This window comes from Caenorhabditis remanei, chromosome V (genome assembly GCF_010183535.1).
Source record: "Caenorhabditis remanei strain PX506 chromosome V, whole genome shotgun sequence".
Lineage (NCBI taxonomy): Eukaryota > Metazoa > Nematoda > Chromadorea > Rhabditida > Rhabditidae > Caenorhabditis > Caenorhabditis remanei.
Genome location: NC_071332.1, coordinates 17,694,568 through 17,719,699, shown reverse-complemented (window position 1 = coordinate 17,719,699; position 25,132 = coordinate 17,694,568). Strand labels below are relative to the sequence as shown.

General features: G+C 36.4%; 1 protein-coding gene across 1 annotated transcript; it reads left to right on the top strand.

Annotated features, from left to right (window-relative positions):
* Positions 1-19,903: 19,903 nt before the first annotated feature.
* On the top strand, positions 19,904-20,188 carry GCK72_020875 (uncharacterized protein; the record flags this gene model as incomplete). The annotated part of the gene is made up of 1 exon (XM_053733857.1): positions 19,904-20,188. The coding sequence occupies one exon, from the start codon at positions 19,904-19,906 to the stop codon at positions 20,186-20,188; it is 285 nt and encodes a 94-aa protein (XP_053582770.1).
* Between the last annotated feature and the right edge of the window lie 4,944 nt (positions 20,189-25,132).

Sequence of the window (25,132 nt, the reverse complement as noted above, 5' to 3'; positions counted from 1 at the left end):
CGGCGGGAATTCAAATATTCTGGAGTCTTCTAGAAACTTCTAGAAAACTTTTGAATTTCGGCGGGAATTCAAATATTCTGGAGTCTTCTAGAAACTTCTAGAAAACTTTTGAATTTCGGCGGGAATTCAAATATTCTGGAATCTTCTAGAAACTTCTAGAAAACTTTTGAATTTCGGCGGGAATTCAAATATTCTGGAATCTTCTAGAAACTTCTAGAAAACTTTTGAATTTCGGTGGGAATTCAAATATTCTGGAATCTTCTAGAAACTTCTAGAAAACTTTTGAATTTCGGCGGGAATTCAAATATTCTGGAATCTTCTAGAAACTTCTAGAAAACTTTTGAATTTCGGCGGGAATTCAAATATTCTGGAGTCTTCTAGAAACTTCTAGAAAACTTTTGAATTTCGGCGGGAATTCAAATATTCTGGAGTCTTCTAGAAACTTCTAGAAAACTTTTGAATTTCGGCGGGAATTCAAATATTCTGGAATCTTCTAGAAACTTCTAGAAAACTTTTGAATTTCGGCGGGAATTCAAATATTCTGGAATCTTCTAGAAACTTCTAGAAAACTTTTGAATTTCGGTGGGAATTCAAATATTCTGGAATCTTCTAGAAACTTCTAGAAAACTTTTGAATTTCGGCGGGAATTCAAATATTCTGGAATCTTCTAGAAACTTCTACACGGTGATTTTTTCGCTACATTAAATTTGGGTTTATCTTCCATATTTTTGCTTCTCGCTAGGCCACGACCCCGTGAGGCAAGTGCGCTCCGCCAGACAACGCAGTGTAATTTTCTCTGCCATAATTTTTAATCAGCTATATAAAAAAATAGAAATCGAAATTGAAAAAAAACGGCCTCATGAGATTAATTTTTTTCGATCTAGTTTCTGTAGAAAAAACTTCCTGTCATTTTAAGGTCTCCTTCATATAGAAAAAGGGAGTTTGTTGAAGTGACTTTCGTCAGTGTTATTTTCTCTTCCACAAACTTTGAAGAGGTTTTAAAAAAAACTGAATCCATGAATTAAAAAAAACGCTTTCATGAAAATTTTTTTTTTCGGTCTAGTTTTTGTAGAAAAAAATTGGGATAGTTTCCGATTCGTTTTCTTATAGAAAGAGGGAGTTTGTTGAAATTAAAAATTCCTGATGGCCTAGTTTTTAAAATGACGATGGCCTAGATTTGAGAAAGCTCACGAAGAAGCACATCTTCTAATTTAATTAGGGAAATATCACGAATCGAGATGGAGTTATGGGTCAAGACATGTATCACAAGAATGGAAATTTTGTACTGATTTCAAAATTTTATTCGAACTTTGCAGAACGATTCTGTGAAAAAAGTTATTCAGATTTTAGTGAGATTTCAGTACTAAAAATGGAAACTTTGAAGTCATGTAAGTCGTCCAGAGAGTGGATTCGGCGATATTGAAATGAACCATAGTATGTTTCAAACGACGGTGAGCATTTCCAGTCGTTTTATAGAGAATTAAGGAGATTTTCAATCGGCAAGAAACAAGATCTGGAAGAAGCAAATCGGGAAGTGACGAGTCGAGAATAACGTTTTTTTCTAAATTTGAGTGTCGGAAATGAAAAAAAAAACTGTTATTTAAAAGTGTATTGTGTATTTATTGTCACTTTTATTCGTGTTTTTACCTGTCTTTGATGACAACTTTGAACTTCACTCGATATACCGTCGTCGCGAAGCAAATTTTCATAAAATCAGTTCAATAACATGAAAACACACCATTTGTAAGCTAAATAACTAAACTACACAAAAAATTATCAACTTTTCGTTCCTTTCAAACACTGGAACTTGCGAAAAAGTGTTATTCGCGATTCGTCACTTCCCAATTTGCTTCTTCCCGATCCAACATTCTTTCCGATTTGTACGGTGTCTCTTGTGTGATTGTAAATGTTTCAAATAGGAGTTTACAACATTTCATTTATCAGATTTTCTCCTAGATGCATTGAAAAAGTTAGAAACGAGGGAGATTGATCACTGGATTGCACTTTTTACGCTTCTCTTCTCCGAAAAACGGATGAATACAGTTGAAACGTCAAATTTTAGATGTTTTTCACTTGAAACTTTCTGGTTTGATGACATAAATACGTTTTTCGAGCAATTTTTGACTTATCTACCATGTTTTTGTTTCCAAACGAACACTTTTCATTAAACTTTCTCTGCACTTCACTGCAATTTATTAACCTCATTTTTCTGTGCCGCGGGGTTACATCCTTAGCCCCGCCCATTTTTCTGCGCACCATGGGGCGAAAAATTGTCAACGGGAAATGTAGCGAAAAAATCACCGTGTTCTAGAAAACTTTTGAATTTCGGCGGGAATTCAAATATTCTGGAATCTTCTAGAAACTTCTAGAAAACTTTTGAATTTCGGCGGGAATTCAAATATTCTGGAGTCTTCTAGAAACTTCTAGAAAACTTTTGAATTTCGGCGGGAATTCAAATATTCTGGAATCTTCTAGAAACTTCTAGAAAACTTTTGAATTTCGGCGGGAATTCAAATATTCTGGAATCTTCTAGAAACTTCTAGAAAACTTTTGAATTTCGGCGGGAATTCAAATATTCTGGAATCTTCTAGAAACTTCTAGAAAACTTTTGAATTTCGGCGGGAATTCAAATATTCTGGAGTCTTCTAGAAACTTCTAGAAAACTTTTGAATTTCGGCGGGAATTCAAATATTCTGGAATCTTCTAGAAACTTCTAGAAAACTTTTGAATTTCGGCGGGAATTCAAATATTCTGGAATCTTCTAGAAACTTCTAGAAAACTTTTGAATTTCGGTGGGAATTCAAATATTCTGGAATCTTCTAGAAACTTCTAGAAAACTTTTGAATTTCGGCGGGAATTCAAATATTCTGGAATCTTCTAGAAACTTCTAGAAAACTTTTGAATTTCGGCGGGAATTCAAATTTCTGAGTTTTGCCGATAGTTCGAACGTTCTGGAAGCTTCCAGAAACTCCCAGAAAAACTTTTATATTTCGGCGGGCTTTCGAAAATTTTGCCTCAATTGGCAAAGAATGGTCCCAACCGCATAGAACGGTCCCAAAAAATAAAAGAACGGTCCCAAAGAATTACATGGTCCCTACCGCAAAGAATGGTCCCTCAAAATTGATACGAAAAACTTTTCACTCTTAGGCTTAGGTTTCTTAGAAATTGGGAAAAAATTGACAAATACGATTAATAACCGGTTTTGTCAATTTTTTCACCAATTTCTAAGAAACATAAGCCTACGAGAACGGTGAAAAGTTTTTCGTATCAATTTTGAAGGACCATTCTTTGCGGTAGGGACCATTCAATTCTGAAATTCGTGTCACCCAAAATTTTGGGACCATTCTTTGCCCTTTTTTTTAAAGAACATCTAAACTGGAATAGAGCCAAAAGACTTCAATCGAAAAACAGAATATAGAGAAGCAACCAACAAAGCTGATTAGAAGGGCAACCCTTTCGTAGAAGTGTCCATGAATAGATGTCTCAAAATCATCTCACTTTTGTGTTTCCAGCAGCGTCTTTTCGATTTTTCATCTTTCATCAAACATGTCAAAGAGATGTTTCTAGACGCTTTAGTTTTGGTGCTTTGACAACGAGTAAGTAGAGGGAATCCAAAGTTTTCACTGAGAACCCCGGAATGTCGAGATTAATTCTTTTGAAGTTCTGAGGTGTGACGGCCAAATTTTCAAAACTGTCATACGGCCGACCGAGGAAGGCCGCGGCCTCGGGTCAGCTTTGCCTCCAACAACTAAAAAAACAGCGGCCGGGCGAGCAACTGACTGAAGTTTTGTGTTAGAGCCGGAATCAACAATACATAAAGTGAAAAGGTCAGAAATCTTTTGTACCGCACCTTATGCTGAACGACAAAGCAGTGCAATTAGTCAAAACGAACAGTAAAGTTATAAGAACATTGCATTATTTCATTCATCTCAAAAGCTTTTTTGGATTTAGAAGGAGTTTTCCAGCAGTTTCTACTTACAAACTTCAAGTCATCCAAGTCCAGCGAAAATCGCGGCGTAGCCGCGAATTTCCTGCTGGTGTTTATCTATTTCATCATTCATGAAATCTTAATGAATAAAGAAAATAAATCAGTTTTCTGGAGTGATTGAATCTGCGCCCCATTGAACATTATGCGAATTTTCTTGTATAAAAAACTTCAGAAAGGGAAATAAAAAAAATTATGTCAGGATGGAAAATGATTACATTTAGCAGGTGAAACATGTTTCGCGTTTTCGGAAATGTCTTAACAAGAGTTTCTAATTTCACATTTTTAATCATGAAGAGATCTCTCTCCATATCGGGTAAGCAATGCTCGAAAAAATGTTTCTGAAACTCCTGTGAGAAAAAATATAAGACAGTGACACAACTGCGGGAATGTTCAGCACAAAAACAAAAAAGGATGGCAATTTAATGAATCTGTCAACGTTCATTTCAAATTGATCTTCCAATAATACGCCAACTAAGTGTGCAACACTGTGAATCTGGAAATGATAGTGATAAAGCTTGAGAATAATGGAATTGTTTCTAGAAAAAACCTTACCATTAACAGAGAATGAATAGGGCCAAACTGATACAATAGATAAGTTCCATCCATATTCTCCAATTTTCGAAAAAGTCGATATATGTGTATGTATACCGCAGCACTAATGATAGAAATAATGAAGACAATAGTGCTATAAATGTACATAGCTCGATATGAACAATGATCCCCTTTTATTCTTGTATAATAGCAAACTACTGGAAAAAAATGTCTGTCTGAAATTATTTTGTTCAAAATTTAAGCTCACAAGCAACTAAGCTATAATGAATAACTGATACATACACCAGGAAGATTTGACATTTCAACAATATTCTGAAAATAAAAAATATTAGTTTGCAAAATGGTATTCTCACCCTGTGACTAAGAATTTGTACTTTGGCAAGTAAAAAATAGTTATTCTTTGAATTGCCGCCAAAAATGAGAACATTCCGATAATAGCAAATAGGGCACTAGGCTACACAGTTTTGAAACAAACATTTTCCCTCCATTTTCACCTGCCTATTATCCGGTGTCTCCGCATTTCTGATATTTCTTCTGACCATGTTCATTAAGGCGATTTTAGGCGTCCGCCAACATAATGATACAAGTATTTACGAGCTTTACCTTGCTACAGGCCTTCAGGCTTACGGTACTATTATGTTTTTAATTAATAACTTTCTATTCATCTGTCTAATTCTATACAAATCCAGGAGGAAAGAGTCTGATGTGAATGATCAACATTTTCACAAGCCAATATTCAATCAATTATTTTATAACTCTGCTGTCCTGCTGGTTGTGACTGACTTCTGCTTCCTGATTTCTTTTTTAGGAAATCTTTCAGACGATGGGAGTATTCGAGCGAGTATTACATTGTTTTTTGTGGTTATTGAAGCGTTTTTGGTGCCATTGGGAAGTATTCTATTTGCTATTATCGGAATGTTCTCATTTTTAGCGGCAATACAGAGAATTACTATTTTCTACTTGCCAAAGTACAAATTCTTAGTCACAGGGTGAGATTATTATTTTGAAAACTAATAGCTTTCGTTTTCAGAATATTGTTGAAATGTGAAATTTTCCTGGTGTATTTATCAGTTATTCATTATAGCTACGCTGCTAGTGAGCTTGGATTTCGAACTAACTAATTTCAGACAATTTTTTTCAGTCGTGTGCCCTTTTAAAAAATTAAACGGTCAATGTTCATATCAAGCTTTGTACATTTATAGCATCATTATATTTGCTATTTCTGTAATTAGTGCTGCGGTATACATACACATTTATCGACTTTTTAGAAAATTGGAGAATATGGACCGAGGAACTTATTTATTGTATCAGTTCACCCCTATACACTCTCTGTTGATGGTAAGGTTTTTCTGGGAAAATTCATCACTCTCAAGTTTTATCACAGTCGAGTAACTTTCAGTTTCACAGTGTTGCTCATTTTGTTGGATTATTAATAGAAGATCGTTTTGAAATGAACGTTGAGCTTATTATCAAAGCGCCATCCTACTTTTTTTTTGTGTTGAATATTCCTGGAGTTGTGTCACTGTCTTACATTGTTTCTCAGAGGAATTTCAGAAACGTGTTTTGGATAATTGCTATACCGATTTGGAGAGAAATCTCATCATAAATAAATGTAAAATTTGAAACTCTTGGTAAGAAATTTCCAACGAAAATGTGAAACGTGTTTTCACGTGATCTTAATGTAATCATTTTCAATCCTGACATGTTTATTATTACAATTTATTTACAAAGTATGAGATGGTTCCATTCATATTAAATTCCACAGAGGTCAGAGTAATGAACTTTCAATCACTTCAGAAAGCTGATTGAATTTGATTTATTTGATTTATTCATTACTATTTCATGAATGGTGAAAGAGAGAAAATTATAATAGTACGTCAATCTGCGAAGCTACTATCGAGTGGACCAACGTAGAAAGAAACAGATTTGGAAGAATCATTGGCAAAGTCTTGAATCCGATTACTACTGGCAGAGGACTTGTTGTTTCTGTGTGCTGAAAAGATATCAAGATGGTCGAAAACTGGAATACAATACCAGATGGAATAGGCCACTACCTCAAATGAGCTAACGAATAGAATCCGTTGTCATCTTGGGCTTGTCATCTTGATTCAAAATAGTAAATCTTCTCATTCTAGTTTACTGAATTATTTACCTTTCAGTCTACACATCTATTCACATTTGGATCCATCGTAATAAAATATTTCGAGTACTAGACTTTTTGTGTTCATTTAATTGTTCATTCCGGTCCATTTATTTACGAAGAGATCTCTCCCTCCATATCGGGTGAGCGATTCTCGAAAATATGTTTTTAAAACTCCTCTGATAGTGAGACACAATGTAGGACAGTGACACAACTCCAGGAATATTCAGCACAAAAGAAAAATATGATGGTATTTTGATAGTGGTGTCAACTGTCATCGCTACAGCACTCTAATCCTCTACACACCCGATGACATCATCACTGGATCTGGAGGCTACACAGTTTTGAAACAATCATTTTCCCTCCATTTTCACCTGCCTATTATCCGGTATCTCCGCATTTCTCATATTTCTTCCGACTCATGTTCATCGCGGTGATATTAAGCGTCTGCTATCAAAATGATTCGAGTGTTCTGGAATATTATCTTGCTACAGGCCTTCAGGCTTACGGTACTATTATGTTTCTAATCAACAATTTTCTATTCATCTGTTTAATTTTATACAAATCCAGGAGGAAAGAGTCTGATGTTAATGATCAACATTTTCACAAACCAATATTCAATCAATTATTTTATAACTCTGCTATCTGGCTGGTTGTGACTGACTTATGTTTCCTGATTTCTCTTTTCGGAGATCTTTCAGACAATGGGAGTATTCGAGTGAATATTATAACATGTTTTATGTTGATTGAATCGCTTTTGGTGTTATTGGGAAGTATTCTGTTCGCTATCATCGGAATGTTCTCATTTTTGGCCGCAATACAGAGAATAACTATTTTCTACTTCCCAAACTACAAATTCTTAGTCACAGGGTCAGATGACCATCTTGAAACTATATATCTTTTATTTTTAGAAAATGGTTGAAATATGAAATATACTTGGTGTATGTATCAGTTATTCATTATACCTATACTACTTGTGAGCTTGAATTTTGAACCGATTAATTTCAGACAAACTTTTTTCAGTCTGGTGTACTTTTAAAATATTAAAGGAAAATCAATGTTCACATCAAACTTTGTACATTTATAGCATCATTATATTTATTATTTCTATCGTTAGTGCTGCGGTATACATACACATTTATCGACTTTTTAAAAAATGGAGAATGTGGATGAAACATATTTATTGTATCAGTTTACTCCTATTCATTCTCTGCTAATGGTAAGGTTTTTTCTGGAAAAAGTTTCAATATTTTCAAGTTTTTCCCTATCAAGTCACTTTCAGCTTCACAGTGTTGCTCATTTAGTTGGATTATTATTAGAGGATTATTTTCAAGTGAACATGGAGTTTTTTCTCAAAGCGCCATCCTACTTTGTTTTTGTGTTTAACATTCCTGGAGTTGTGTCATTGTCTTATATTGTTTCTCAGAGAAGTGTCAGAAAAATGTTTTGGATAATTGCTATACCGATTTGGAGAGAGATCTCTTCATGAATAAATGTAAAATTTGAAAATCTTGGTAAAACATTTTTGATGACAATACGAAACATGTTTTCACCTGCTCTCAACGTAAACATTTTCCATCCTGTTTTGTAGTTGAAAAGATCAAATGCGGTATTTTCGAGCTTTGCAGGTCTGAAAAGAACTGCAAATCATATTTTGCATGATTATCCGTATTCATCGGAGAGAAATCTGTAATATAATTCACGGTCTGCTGCCAGGAGGTGTTAAGGACACATCTAATTTGTTCGGAATGGTCTCTAATGTTAGTTGTTAGTTAGAGACCATTCCGAACAAATTAGGCGCGCCTTTAACACCTCCTGGCAGCAGACCGTGAATTATATTACAGATTTCTTTCCGATGTATACGGATAATTATGAAACCAAAGACGTCTACTACTCCCACACTGAATCAATGATTTCCTCTCAACCACCAACTCCTCCACAACCAACAACAGCAAGAAGTGCCAGAAATTTGAACGAATAAAAAATTATTAATGAATACAATAACTGCCTTCTGTTTTTTTGAAAGTTAAAGATAGTATCGACAAAATTGTTTATCATTTAGTATCATGGAGACCATCTACATAATAATAATAATCAACAATAATTCATACATCTCATACTCATACAACTGTAAAATAAACATTGTTGGATTAATCAAAAAAAAAATTTACATCAAAGTGAAAAATGGGTACGTTCAGCAGGTGGATCCATGTTTCTTTTCTCATCGGAAATGTCTTGCCAAGAGTTTGAACTTTAAACTTTTTCATGAAGATATCTCTCTCCATATCGGGTAGGCAATTATCCAAAACATGTTTCTAAAACTCCTCTGAGAAACAATATAAGACAATGACACAACTCCAGGAATATTCAGCACAAAAACAAAGTAGGATGGCAGTTTGATAGCCATGTTAGCGTTTACTTGAAAATAATCCTCTAATAATACGCCAACTAAATGAGCAACACTGTGTAACTGAAAATGATTTGATAGGAATAAAACTTGAAAATAACGAAATTTTTACAAGAAAAAACCTTACCATTAACAGAGAATGGATGGGGGTAAACTGATACAATAAATAAGTTCCTCTGTCCATATTCTCCAATTTTTTTAAAAAGTCGATAAATGTGTATGTATACCGCAGCACTAATGATTGAAATAATAAAAGTCATGATGCTGTAAATGTACATTGTTTGATATGAACATTGACCCCCCTCTAGTATTATAAAAAGACACGAGACTGAAAAAGTTTTTCTGAAATTATTTGGTTAGAAATTCAAGCTCACAGACAACATAGCTATAATGGATAACTGATAAATACACTAGCTGGATTTCACATTTTAACCATTTTCTGAAAATGAATAGATATTACTTTTTAAGGTGGTCACCTGACCCTGTAACTAAGAATTTGTACTTTGGCAAGTAGAAAATAGTTATTCTCTGTATTGCCGCCAAAAATGAGAACATTCCTATAATAGCATACAGAATACTTCCCAAGTACGCCAAAAGCGCTTCAGTATAAATACAAAACTCCATAATATTTGATAGATGTCTCCCATTGTCATAAAGTTTCCCGAAACAAAGAAACAGGAAACTGGAGTCAGTTGCAACCAGCCAAACAGCAGAGTTATAAAATAATTGATTGAATATTGGCTCGTGAAAATGTTGATCATTAACATCAAGCCTTTTCCGGAATTTGTATAAAATCAGACAGATGAATAGAAAATTGTTAATTAGAAACATAATAGTACCGTAAGAAGACCTGTAGCGAGGTAATGCTCGTAAATAGTTGAATCGTTTCGAACGCGGATGCCTTCAATCACCAGCGTGAACATGATCGAAAGAAATATCAGAAATGCGGAGACACTGGATAACGGACAGGTGGGAAACATTGTTTATTCAAAAGTTAAAAAAATATCGTGACTTTGCGCAAAAGGTAGGTGATATGTAAAAGAAATTTTCTTTCGAAACTGCGTAGCCTCTGTATGCTAACAAAGATGAGAAACCTTTCATTAGGTCCAATTAAAATTATCATAAAACCGCATGTGAGCAAAAAATGTTTCGCATTTTCATCGGAAATGTCTAACCAAGAGTTTAGAATTGCACATTTATTCATGAAGAGGTCTCTCTCCAATAATTGAAAACATGTTTCTGAAACTTCTCTGAGAAACAATATAAGACAGTGACACAACTCCAGGAATATTCAGCACAAAACCAAAGTATAATGGGTCTTTGATAAAGAGCTCATCGTTCTCTTCACCATAATGCTCTAATATTAATCCAACTAAGAGAGCAAAACTGTGAAACTGGAAATGACTCGATAGTGATAAAACTTGAGAGTAATGAATTGTTTTTCGGATTATCCTTACCATCAACAGAAAATGAATAGGGGTAAACTGATACAATAAATAAGTTTCTCTCTCCATATTCTCCAATTTTCTACAAAATCGATAAATGTGTATGTATACCGCAGCACTAATGATAGAAAAAAAAAATGATGCTATAAATGTACATAGTCTGATAAGAACATTGATCCCCCTCTAATTTTTTAAAAGGACACGAGACTGAAAAGTTTGTCTAAAATATACTGGTTCATAATACAAGCTCACATGTAATATAGGTATAATGGACAACTGATACATACACCAGGAAGATTTCATATTTCAGCCATTTTCTGAAAATGAAAGATATTAATTTTCAAAGTGGTCACCTGACCCTGTCACTAAGAATTTATACTTTGGCAAGTAGAAAATAGTTATTCTCTGTATTGCCGCCAGAAATGAGAACATTCCGATAATAGCATAAAGAATACTTCCCAAGTACATCAAAAGCGCTTCAATAAGAAAACAAAACACTGTAATACTCGTTCCAATACTTCCATCCTCTAAAGGTTTCCCGAAAAAAGAAATCAGGAAGCAGTAGTCAGTTGCAACCAAGAAAACAGCAGAGTTATAGAATGATTGATTGAATATTGGTTCGTGAAAATGTTGATCATTTTTATCAGATTTTTTCCGGGATTTGTAGAAAATTAGACAGATGAATAGACAATTGTTGATGAGAAACATGATAGTCCCGTAAGTTTGAAGACCTGTATTGAGGTAATGCTCGTAAATAGTTGAATCGTTTCGAGCGTGGATGCCTACAATCACCATGCTGAACATGGTCGGAAGAAATATCAGAAATGCGGAGACACTGGATAAAAGGCAGGTGAAAATGGGTGTTTACTCAGGAGCTAAGAAGAGATCTCTCTCTCTCCATATTGGGTGAATATGAGACAATGACACAACTCCAATAATGTTAAACACAAAGGCAGAAAAGGATAACTCTTTGATAAAGATGTCAACGTCTTTATTGATTGATTTATTTATTTGAAGGACTTTCACCACTTATACAAATAAGAAAAAAAGAAACAGTTATAATTTAAAAGTTAGAGTGTTTAAGTATTAAAAAGGGTTCCACAAAATTAAAAGAAATATTACATCGAAATACATCGGAATTAGGAAAACTGGGGAATATATGAGGTGGGAGTTTATTCCAACAGGAGATAATCCTGTTGGTAAAAAATTGGCAAGTGTTCTTAGTGCTGTTTGATAATTTAGATTTGATATAATAAGAGTGACGGCGTAAATTATTACTAAAACGAGGAAAACTTATGTGCACGTCGTTATAAATTCTTACTTCTTTACTAACAATAATCTTATACATAAAAACTAAATCAATAATAATGCGTCTATGTTCAAGGGAAAGAAAATCACAATGTTTAATGGATTCAAAATAAGATATGTAAGGAATTATGAATGGGTAGTTGAAGATAAACTTCTTTTCCGACCCGGCTTTTGAGTGAATCTTAGAGCACGAATTTATTGATTTATTCAATAGTATTGTCGACGTTTCGGCCACATGGCCATCTTCAGGACAGGATGGTTACCCTACAATTGGTAAAAATTATGCAGTGAAAAGAAAAGAAAAAGAAAAAGAAAAGAGAGAGAGAGTGTGATTTAAAGTGAGAATGAGAATATATAAGCATGGGGGGTAACAACAAAAAAGAACAGCCGAAACATACACTTACTATGTAAGGAATATTAAATTTACGAAAAACCCGAAAAATAAAAGTTTTTTGGACTGACTCGATTAGCCTAACTTGTTCTTTAGATGTGGGGGAGAAAACAGTAGACCCATATTCCAAAAGGGGACGAACATAGATTTTAAAGCGTTTGATGAAAATTTCGAAGTCAGCATGACGGAGAACATTGAAAAATATGTTGACTCTTTGATGGGCTTTGCGAAGTGTGACATCAAGGTGGTTTGAGAAGTTAATATCAGAATTGAAAATGATACCCAAGTCTCGAATAATTTTTGTTTGGGGAATAATTGCGTCATTAATGGAAAAATTCAATGAAGCTGAGTTAGAGTGTTTTTTAGAATGATTAAACGATATTACTTCACATTTTTCAGGCGCAACACCCATTTGCCAGTTATCACACCATACACTTAGTCTAACAAGATCTTTTTTGATGCAGTCGGCGTTAGTAGAAAACAGCTTTAAGTCATCAGCATAGAGTAAGTAGTTTGATTCGAAAGCGTCACCAATGTCGTTAATAAAAAGGAGAAAAAGGAGAGGTCGAAGAACTGAGCCTTGCGGTACTCCAGATAGAACAGAACGGTCAGATGAGAAAACATTGTTAATACACACCCGCTGTGTACGATTTGTTAAGAAAGCACACAACCAGTTGAAGAAATCGTCATGAATCCCGTAGGAGCGTAACTTAATTTTTAGTTTAGATAGAGAAACTTTATCAAATGCTTTTTTGAAGTCAATATAGACACTATGGGTGGTTTTTTTGCAAATATAATTAGTTAAAATATCTGCTTGGTAGGACAGAAGTTGAGCTTCCGTACTCATGCTCGAACGGAACCCATATTGACAGTTAGAAAACGTCCATTTGAAAATAATCCTCTAACAATAATCCAACTAAATGAGAAACACTGTGTAACTGAAAATGACTCGATAGGGATAAAACTTGAGAATAACGGAATTGTGACACAGCTCTAGGAATGTGAATCATAAAAGCAAACTTTGATGGTATTTTGAAAATGGTGTCAACGCTCATTGCTACCGCGCTCTAATGATCTCCACACCCGATGACATCATCACTGCATCTGGAGGCTACACAGTTTTAAAACAAAATTGTATTCCTTTTTTCACCTGTCTATTATCCGGTATCTCCGCATTTCTGATATTTTTTCCGACCATGTTCACCAACGCGATTCTAAGCGTCCGCCATTATAATGATTCAAGTACTTACAAGCTTTTCCTCGCTACAGGCCTTCAGGCTTACGGGGGTATTATGTTTCTAATCAACAATTTTCTATTCATCTGCCTTATTTTATACAAATCCAGGAGGAAAGAGTCTGATGTTAATGATCAACATTTTCACAAGCCAATATTCAATCAATTATTTTATAACTCTGCTGTCTGGCTGGTGGCAACTGACATCTGTTTCCTGATTGCTATTTTTGGAAAACTTCCAGACGATGGGAGTATTCGAGCGGGTATTACATTGTTTTTTTTTCCTATTGAAGCGCTTTTGGTGTTATTGGGAAGTATTCTGTTTGCTATTATTGGAATGTTCTCATTTTTGGCGGCAATACAGAGAATAACTATTTTCTACTTGCCAAAGTACAAATTCTTAGTCACAGGGTCAGGTGACCATTTTGAAAACCGATATCTTTCATTTTTAGAATATTGTTGAAATATGAAATCTTCCTGGCGTATGCATCAGTTATCCATTATAGCTATACTATTGGTGAGCTTGAATTTTGATCCAATTAATTTCCAACTATCTTTTTTTCAGTTTCGTGTACTTTTTATAAAACAGATGCTCGATGTTCACATCAAGCTTTGTACATTTATAGCATCATTAATTGCATTATTTCTATCTTCAGTGCTGCGGTATACATTCACATTTATCGGCTTTTCAAAAAATTGGAAAATATGGATGGAACTTATTTATTGTATCAGTTTACTCCTATTCATTCTCTGTTAATGGTAAGGATTTGAAAAAGATTTTATTTATTTTTCAAGTTTTATCACTATATGTAGAATCATTTTTAGATTCACAGTGTTGCTCATTTAGTTGGCGTATTGTTAAAGGATTATTTTCAAATGAATGTTGAAAACACTATTATATTGCCATCTTATTTTATTTTTGTGTTTAACATTCCTGGAGTTGTGTCATTGTCTTACATTGTTTCTCAGAGGAATTTTAGAAACTTGTTTTGGATAATTGCTATACCGATATGGAGAGAAATCTCTTCATGAATAAATGTGAAATTTGAAACTCTTGGTAAGAAATTTCCGATGAAAATGCGAAACGTGTTTTCACCTGCTCTTAACGTAAACATTTTCCATCCTGTTTTTTAGTTGAAAAGATCAAATGCTGTGTTTTCGAGCTTTGCAGATCTGAAAAGAACTGCAAATCATGTTTTCCGCTAAGAGACCATTTCGAACAAATTAGATGCGAATTTAACACCTTCCGGTAGCAGACCGTGAATTATATTACAGATTTCTCTTCGATGAATACGGTTAATTATGAAACGCAAATCGTCTTCTACGCTCATACTAAACCGTAAATCGATGATCCCACAGTCAAAAACAACAAGAAGTGCCAGACACTTGACAAAATTATTTATTTTTTTAACTAATTAAAAAATATTGAAGAAAGCAATAACAATAAAAAATATGATGCTGAAAATGTAGTCTGATGTGAACATAGATCCGATAATAGCATACAGAATACTTCCCAATTGTATCAAACGCAGTTCAATAGCCAAACAAGTTATTTCAATCTTCAATTGAACATTGTCTGAATCATTCCCGAAACAAAAAACTAGGAAGTAAAATAATTTATTGAATATTGGCTTGTGAAAAATGTTGACCATTTTTTTCGGAATTTGATTAAAATCAGACAAATGAATAGAAAATTGTCAAAAAAAACATGATAGTACCGTAAGCTTGAAGACCAGTATTGAGGTAATGCTCGTAAATAGTTGAATTTTTTCGAGCGCGGATGCCTACAATCACCAGCGTGAACATGGTTGGAAGAAATATCAGAAATGCGGAGAAACTGGATAATAGCCAGGTGGAAAAGGTGGGAAAATTTCGTTTGGAAACTCCGTAGCCTCCGAATGTTAACGATGAAGAAAAACCGATGTAGTGATGATGTCATCGGGTGTGGAGAGCACTAGAGCGCAGTTGCATAGTCATCGGTCTCATTGATTTCAGCTATCCCTATCCCTCCCTTACATTCTCATGGCATTTAATTAAAAAAAATAGAAGGGATAGAGGATTTCTCATTTCCATCAAATTAGACTTCTCAAGTTCACCCAGAACTCATTCACACAAAAACTATACAGCAGGGAAAAAGGAAACAGATAGTCGTAAATAAACCAGCCTATAAAACAGTAGAATAATGCAACCACCTATACGGGCTTCATTCGCTACACGACCGAAAATTGGGAAAAGACGAAAAACTTGTAAGCAAGATGCATTTGGTATACTAGATTCAAAGCTCTGCAATTTCTTCACATTATCTACAAATAACAAACCCCGTGCAAGTCCACGATTCATCTGGAAGACTTCCAAAACAAAGCTACAAAAACACTTCTTTGTGAACCGCGCCTAAAGTAGGCAATAGTTGGATCACATCAACTCTCACCTTCACCATCTGTTAATTATGTATGGTCTTTTATTAATTTCTCACAAAAACAAACAAATTTTCTTGAAAAATTTCTTCCTCATTTTTATCCGATTTTCCCAGTTTCATGAGAAATGTCATACCAAGAGTTTCGAATTTCACGTTTGTTCACGAAGAGATCTCTCTCCATATTGGATAAGCAATTTTCCAGAACTTGTTTCTGAAGCTCCTCTGAGATACAATATACGACAATGACACAACTGCAGGAATATTTAGCACAAAAATGAAATAATATGGCAATTTGATAAATATGTCAATGTCCTTTTTTTCAAAACGATCCTCTAATAAAACGCCAACTAAGTGTACAACACTGTGAAACTGAAAATGACTCAATAGTGATAAAACTTGAGAAAAATGACGTTTTTCCAGAAAAAAAACCCTTACCATTAACAGAGAATGAATAGGGATAAACTGATACAATAAGTAAGTTCCGCTGTCCATATTTTCCAATTTTCTAAAAAGTCGATAAATGTGAATGTATACCGCAGCACTAATTATAGAAATAATAAATATCATGATGCTATAAAAGTACAAAGTTGGATGTGAACATTCCTTTGATTTTGTAAAAGGACACAATACTGAAAAAAAGTTTGTCTGAAATTATTTTGTTCAAAATTTAAGCTCACAAGTGACTAAGCTATAATGAATAACTGATACATACACCAGGAAGATTTGACATTTCAACCATATTCTGAAAATGAAAGCTATTAGTTTTCAGAATGGTCACCTGACCCTGTGACTAAGAATTTGTATTTTGGCAAGTAGAAAATAGTTATTCTCTGTATTGCCGCTAAAAATGAGAACATTCCAATAATAGCAAACATAATACTTCCCAAATACATCAAAAAAACTTCCATAATCAAACATAACAGTACAGTACTAAAACCCGGTTTCCCGTAATAAAGAAACAGGAAACTGACGTCAGTTACAACCAGAAAGACAGCAGAGTTATAAAATAATTGATTGAATATTGGTTTGTGAAAATGTTGATCATTTTTATTTGATTTTTTCCGGAATTTGTACAATATCAGACAGATAAATAGAAAATTGTTGATGAGAAACATGATAGTACCGTAAGTTTGAAGGCCTCTAGTGAGGTAATATTCGAGTTCACTTGATTCATTTTGAATGCGGTAGGCAATAAGCATCAAGCTCCACATTGTGTCGGTACAAATACCAGAAATGCGGAGGAACTGGATAAAAGACAGGTGAAAAAAGTGGAAGAAGTTTTGTTTGGAAACAGCGTAGCCTCCAAATGGTAATGATGCTGAAAAACTTAATGCAATCCTTATATTCTCATGATATCCTTATATTCTCATGATATCCTTATATTCTCATGATATCCTTATATTCTCATGATATCCTTATATTCTCATGATATTTGATAAGAGTGTGCAGGCGGTGATGTTGAAAATGATGGATTGTTGTCGTCAAGAGAGGGGAAATTTCACAGTGCAACCGAGATAAAACTGATCATAATGTGTTCTTATATGCATAGTTGTATCAGATTTGGTATGCACATAAATGAAATATCCTTGCGGCTCTCTAAAAGAGCGCAATCCTAACAGTTTGCGGATGAAACAAATCTATATGCGCCTATATCGAATATGAACGCTAATAATGCACTTCAAAAAGCGTTGGATATTATATCCACCTGGTCCCAGGCGTTGAACCCGATTTTTTAAAAATTAAGTTCTGAAAACCAGCTGCAATGGCAATAGGGAAGTGTAAATGCAACATAACATACTCCATAGGGGCCATCAATTTAGAATAATAGGAATAAAGGATTTCTCATTTCTCTCGGATTTTTAAATCTTTTCTACAAATAGCAGAACCCATGATTCATCTGGAAAGCTCTAAAAACAAAACTAGGAAAACACATCTTTGTCAACCGGGCCTTGAGCAAAACTAGTTAGCAACAGTTGCGCAACATCAACTCTCTTCCCCGTCTATTAATTATGTATTCAAATGATCTCTCATCATTATATTACTTGTATGTCCAGCCTGGTCAAATCATCATGTTTGTGTACATGTTTTTTTCTTATTTGTCTCACTCATATTTGTATATGTTTATATGTTTTATCATTCATGAAATCTTAATGAATAAAGAAAATAAATCAGTTTTCTGAAGTGATTGATGCGAATTTTCTTGTATAAAAAACTTCAGAAAGGGAAATAAAAAAAATTATGTCAGGATGGAAAATGATTACATTTAGCAGGTGAAACATGTTTCGCATTTTCGGAAATGTCTTAACAAGAGTTTCTAATTTCACATTTTCAATCATGAAGAGATCTCTCTCCATATCGGGTAAGCAATTCTTGAAAAAATGTTTCTGAAACTCCTTTGAGAAAAAATATAAGACAGTGACACAACTGCGGGAATGTTCAGCACAAAAACAAAAAAGGATGGCAATTTAATGAATCTGTCAACGTTCATTTCAAATTGATCTTCCAATAATACGCCAACTAAGTGTGCAACACTGTGAATCTAGAAATGATTCTACATAGTGATAAAGCTTGAGAATAATGGAATTGTTTCTAGAAAAAACCTTACCATTAACAGAGAATGAATAGGGGCAAACTGATACAATAGATAAGTTCCATCCATATTCTCCAATTTTCGAAAAAGTCGATAAATGTGTATGTATACCGCAGCACTGATTATAGAAATAATGAAGACAATAGTGCTATAAATGTACATAGCTCGATATGAACAATGATCCCCTTTTATTCTTGTATAATAGCAAAATACTGAAAAATGTCTGTCTGAAATTATGTTGTTCAAAATTTAAGCTCACAAGCAACTAAGATATAATGAATAACTGAAACGTACACCAAGAAGATTTCACATTTCAACAATATTCTGAAAATGAAAGATATTAGTTTTCAAAGTGGTAGTTTCACCCTGTGACTAAGAACTTGTACTTTGGCAAGTAAAAAATAGTTATTCTTTGAATTGCCGCCAAAAATGAGAACATTCCGATAATAGCAAATAGGGCACTTCCAAAGAACATCGAAAACATTTCAATAACAAAACAAAGCATTCCAATACTAACATACTTATCGACTAGTTTCCCAAAACAAAGAAACAGGAAACTGAAGTCAGTTGCAACCAGCATGAAAGCAGAGTTATAAAATAATTGGTTGAATATTGGTTTGTGAAAATGTTGATCATTTTCATCCGACTCTTTCCGTATTTTGTACAAAATTAAACAGATGAATAGAAAATTGTTGATGAAAAACATGATAGTACCGTAAGTTTGAAGACCTGTAGCGAGGTAATGCTCGTAAATAGTTGACGTTTTTGTTCGGGCGAATGGAATGATCGTGTTCCACATTGTGTCAGAGGAAGTATCAGAAATGCGGAGGCACTTGATAAAGGCAGGTGAAAAAGCGGGAAAAATTTTCGTTTGAAAACTGCGTAGCCTCCGAATGCTAATGATGCTGAAAAACTTAATGAAATGATGATGTCATCGGATGTGGTGATCGATCTCATTGATTTCAGCTAGTCCTATCCTATTCTTATGGCATTTAATAAGAATGTGCAGTGTGTGCCGAAAATAATGGATTCTTGGGTAGTCTCTACGTCAAGAGATGAGAAATTTGCAACGGATCTCATTCCCTATTCAATTTTTAGACCCTGCATCCAAAACGTACGCAGTACACGTTCATGGCGATGGAGTTTCAGGGGTGAAGAATGTTGTTTAGGAAGCGGGGCTCAAATTTGAATAATTCTTACAATGCCCGAAAACTTTATTCGAGAAATATATTCTGCCTCTGTTTTGAACCTGTGTACTCAAAGTTTTTGTTGTCAATATCGGGCACACCTCTTTACTACAAGGTCGGAAAAAAAAGAGATCCGATTTTTCTGAAGACACGAAGATAGTGAAAGGGAGTATCAAAAACCACACTTTCTTGTCTAGTCACTTTTTTTGTCACTTTTTTCCTTTTTTTTACAAACAACTTCAGCGATGACCACCGCTCCCCGTGCCGATCCAGAATTCCAACGCTCCAGTATTCTATATGAATTTCTTCGGGGAAAATCGGAATTCGATTCTTATCTCAGTTTTTGCGAGGTGATGGGAGAAGATACAAAGGGTTATCGAGAGTTTGACTATTGGTTTACGAGGTTTTCAAATGGGAATTTCGGTTTGGTGGATGAGGAAAATGCAGTGAGGAGTATCCGTTATTTGATGGATTTGCCGGTTGAGATAATCGGGCGGATTGTGGATTTTGTCACGTGGAAGGATGTGTAAGTTAGAAATTCATTTATGATTTTATTTTTAAGTTAAAATTAAGCAATTTAAAAAGAAACTCAAACAATTATGGTCCTAATCAAATATCTATGTTTTGTAGTAGTAAAATAAATTATTTCGCTATTTTAGGCCACGGTAAGGGACATAATTTTTATCTTGTCTAATAAAAAAAATAAAAAATTTATTTAAAATTTTATCAAAAGGTGAATATGTAATTAAGCAATTTTACTCACTAGGGAATGGTCAGGACTGACTTTGGAGTTCAGAAACGAGACCTAGCAGAATCGAAAGACAATCGAATTCTGATGGGAAATCAGTTTTCAAAAACTGCTGACGACCCTCCAGAATCCAGATATTCTGGTCTGAAAATCCAAATTTAATACATGTGATTTACTCAATTTTCAACCCAAATTTAGCTATGTTTCGCCCCAAATATCACGGCACCTGAACATGCCTCTGGGCCAGCGATCCGTGGTCGAGTGGTGAGCGCGTCTGTCTATGAAGCACGCTATGCAGGTTCGACCCCCGCTTTTTCAAACTTTTTTTGTTGTTTCTATTCTTCCTTATTTTTTACTTTTTGTGCCGTTTTTCAATTAAATCTAACCAAGACTACGCATCGGACATATTTCATAGCCGCCTTCCTATAGACAATATTCTGAAAGTTGATCTCACCAGCACCGCGTTGTTGGGAATTCCGACTTCCGACTTCCGACTTCCGACTTCCGGGTTTTTTTTCACTTCCAACTTCCGACTTCCGACTTCCGGATAAGAAATTTCACTTCCGACTTCCTACTTCCGACTTCCGGATAAGGAATTTTACTTCCGACTTCTGTCATTACATAACGGTGAAATTTCGGAAAAGTAAATGTCGCAGAAATACATGGAAAAATGGTCTAAAAGGACAGAAAATAGGCTTTTCTTCAGCCAAAAACTAATTTTCCACTGATTTTCGCGAATTTTATGAACATTTTCTAGAAGTTTTTGAATCTTTGCGAAAAAATCTAATAGCGACTTCCGACTTCCGACTTCCGACTTCCGGGTGTTTTTTACTTCCGACTTCCGACTTCCGACTTCCGGATAAGAAATTTTACTTCCGACTTCCGACTTCCGACTTCCTGATAAGAAAAATCACTTCCAACTTCCGACTTCCGACTTCCGGATAAGAAAATTTTCACTTCCCAACATCTCTGGAACATGCTGCGGATCTGGCTAAAGTGCTGAGAAGGATAAGAGATTGTGGGTTGAAGCTGAAAGCCCAGAAGTGCAAGATAGCGCAGAAGTCGGTGGAATACTTGGGGCATGTTATTGATGAGTTAGGAGTGAGAACGGATGGGAAGAAGGTGGAAAAAGTGGAGAATTTTCCAATCCCAAAAGATCGGGTGGAGCTGCATTCTTTTCTCGGGCTTTGCACATACTACAGAAACTTCGTGATGAATTTCTCATCGATTGCGGCGCCGTTGACACCGCTGACTTCACCAAAAGTTGCATGGAGATGGACGGCAGAACAACAGGAAGCATTTGAGGAGTTGAAAAGGAGGATGACAAGTGCGCCGGTGTTGGCACAGCCAGATATTGAGGCGGCAAGAAGTTTCGAGAGACCGTTCTGTATTTTTACAGATGCGTCGGGGTATGGAATCGGAGCAGTACTAGCTCAGGTGGGATTGGACGGGAAGGTGCACCCTATTGCATTTGCGTCTAAGGCGTTGACTCCAGCTGAGAAGAACTATCACGTTAGTGATAAGGAAGCGTTGGCAGTATTATTTGCCACAAGAAGATTCAAACACTTCATTTTCGGGTGTCCGACTACGGTATTCACGGACCACCAACCATTGACAAGTCTGTTCAAAGGAAAGAAGTTGGCGGATAGATTGCTAAGATGGTCAATGGAGATGCAGGACTTTGCGTTAAATATTGTTTACCTGAAAGGAAAAGCTAATCCGGTAGCAGACGCACTGTCAAGAGGAGGGGCACAAGAATTTGAAGAGATGAAAGAAGTACATGAGCAAGCTAGGATGGAAGTGGTACGGGTGGTGAATGAGGTGTCGGTGGTGGAGAAAGAAGAGACGGCTAAACGCAGTTGGAAAGAGACGTTGGAGAAGGACGAGAAATGGAGGGGGATCATCAGAAAATTGGAGAAGGGGCAACAAGACGGGATGGTAGAAGTTCCAGGAGAAGGAAAAAGAGATCTCAGCGAGTTTATGATGGTTGGGGACGAGTTGATGTTGGTGACTAAGTATGGGGCGACACTGAAAGTGGTTCCAGAGGAGAAGCGTAAGGAAGTGTTCCAAGAGGCGCACGGGGGAATATTCGGAGGACACTGGAGTCCGGAGAAAGTCGGAGCAATGCTGGAAAAGAGGGTTTGGTGGCCGCGAATGAGGGCGTGGATTGGGAAATGGTCCAAGGAATGTCAACAATGTCTATGCAGTAATGCTAAACAGATATTGACAGCACCATTGACAGCAATAGAAACGAGTGAACCGCTGGAAATTGTGGCGCTTGATTTGTTGGATTTGGGAAGGAGCGCTCACGGGAATCGATATGTATTGACCATAGTCGATCTGTTCAGTAGATACGCGGGAGTGTGCGCGATTCCGGACAAGTCGGCTGAGACAGTGGCAAAGGCTTTTGTTGAGAATTGGTTGCTGAAAGAAGGAAGGGTCCCGAAGGCTATATTGACGGATCAGGGACTGGAGTTCGCGAATGCAACTTTCGAAAAAGTCGCAAAAATGTCGAATATTAAGCTCATAAGGACAAAAGGATACAACTCAAGGATGAATGGGGCAGTGGAAAGGTTCAACAGAACAATTCAGACGGTCTTGAAAAAGATTACGGTGATTCCAGCGGAGTGGGACGAGAAGCTGCCATATGCTGTTTTTGCATATAATTCATGTCGTCATGACGCAACGGGGGAAAGTCCACATTACTTGATGTACGGAAGGGATGCGAGAATTCCGATGAAGGCAGATGCGGAGGAAGTGGTGGGACGCTATCAGGTTGACACGGAAGAGTACAAGTTCAGACATGCGGAGCAGATGAACAGTGCGCAGGAAGAGGCCAGAGCGCACATAAAGAGGGAACAAGAGGACGCGAAACGATATTTCGATAAGAAGCACGGAGTGCATAAAATCAGATATCCAGTAGTGGGAGACAGGGTGCTTATAAAGAGTCCATCGGAAAAGATAGGGACAAAGAATGCAAAGCTGCGAAATGAGTGGCAAGGGATGTATCGGGTGTTGAAAACAACAGAAAATTCAGCGGAGGTTATTCCAATTGTAGGAGGGAAAGAGAAGATCTGGGTGCCATGGGAACATGTCAGGAAAGTGCCGATTGAGGTGCCAGAAATGAGTGTGAAGGCTAAAACAAGAAGAGGGAAACGAGGTGTTCGAGAGAGTGGGGAGAGCGGGGTTCATGAAATAAGAAACATAGAAATCAGTGTTGAAAACATGAATTCTTTCAGGAACTTCGTGATCAAAGGATGCGACTGCAAATTTGGTCCGTGCCATGTGAAGCTGGATGAGCAGAGTTGCCGGACACTAGAGGAAGCGGCCAATTTATTGGTCATGCGTAACAAGCAGATACGTGGTGCTGATGGTCATATGATGATGCATTCGGTTATGGTGCGAAAGGAGGTGGGGGAGCCGGAAAAGGTGGAGGCACTCAAGATGTTCGCGAAGGAATGTTCGATGGTTGCGAAAGCAATCATGAATGGTACGATTCAAGAAAAGGAGTGGAAGGCTGCTGCTGAAGAAGTCAAGAAAGAAGTGGAGGAGAGATTGAAGCCAAAGAAGACGGTTATCCGCGAACCTGAGATACTCATTGGACCGAGAATGGGCATCAAAGGCAAGGGACTTCTGGAAATGAGAGAGGCGAATGCAGACGGATGGGTCGACAAATATGATTTCGAACAAGTCCAAACGGCGGTGTTCCTGTTGGCTTTGACCATGGACGAAGAGAAAAATAAGAGAACCGGAGACGTCATCGATAAACTCGCAAGAGAAGTCAAGGAAGTGGTTGTCTGTCCATTTCGAATGGATTGTACTTTTGCCGAGGTTCCATTGGTGACTGAAACATGGAAGAGGACGCTCATGACTTCCGCAAATGCCATATGGATTGAACCGATGAAAAGTGTGGGCGCAAAGCAAATGCCAATGATAACGACAGCGCCGGAACGTTTCAAGACTGCAAGGGAGTTGGCGGACTTCCTAGAAGCCGTGATGCCGAGTGGTGGGATCGTCGAGATGCTGAAGAAGGATCTGGAGAAGGAGCCACCATCGAAAAGAAGCCGACCGAGTCATCAGTGATCGGTCAGCAGAATAGCTAATTGTGTTTTGTTTGGTTTTACTAATATGGTGTTAAATTAGAGTAGAATTTGTACGTCTCTTAAAGAGTTGTTTATTAATGTTTGTTTGTTAGGGTGGGTTAACTGAGTTTAGGCTGGGCGGTGAGAAACACGCGGTGAAGAATGTAAGTCGTATTGGTGATTGCTCTCCAACCGGTCGGGGCCCGGTTTCTGTAAAGGGGGGGAAGTTGCAAGTGGCAAGGTACCCCCATAACCCCTTATTCTTCGAGACATCACATCAAATACGCAACGACACTCCGCTCATGTTCCGCTCGTCCACCGTAACCTCAGCGCGCCGATTTACGTGGGCGTGTAGTCCACGTGGATGATAAATTATTCTTGAGCCCGTTTGGCTAGTTTCAGTTAGTTTCTGCGTTTATCGCTGGTTTTTATTGATTTTATCGTGTGCAATTGTCGTTTAATTCTGTATTCTCGCAATAAAAAGTATTTTATTGTAAGAAAGCGTGTTTTGTTGTCGTATTTTATAAGAAACCCGACCACCCCGTATTCGTACGAGGGCTACTTGAAAATCATTTGTCTGAAATTTGATCCATATTTGGAACCGAGACATTTCAAAACTTCTCACTTTAAAAAATGAAACTTTT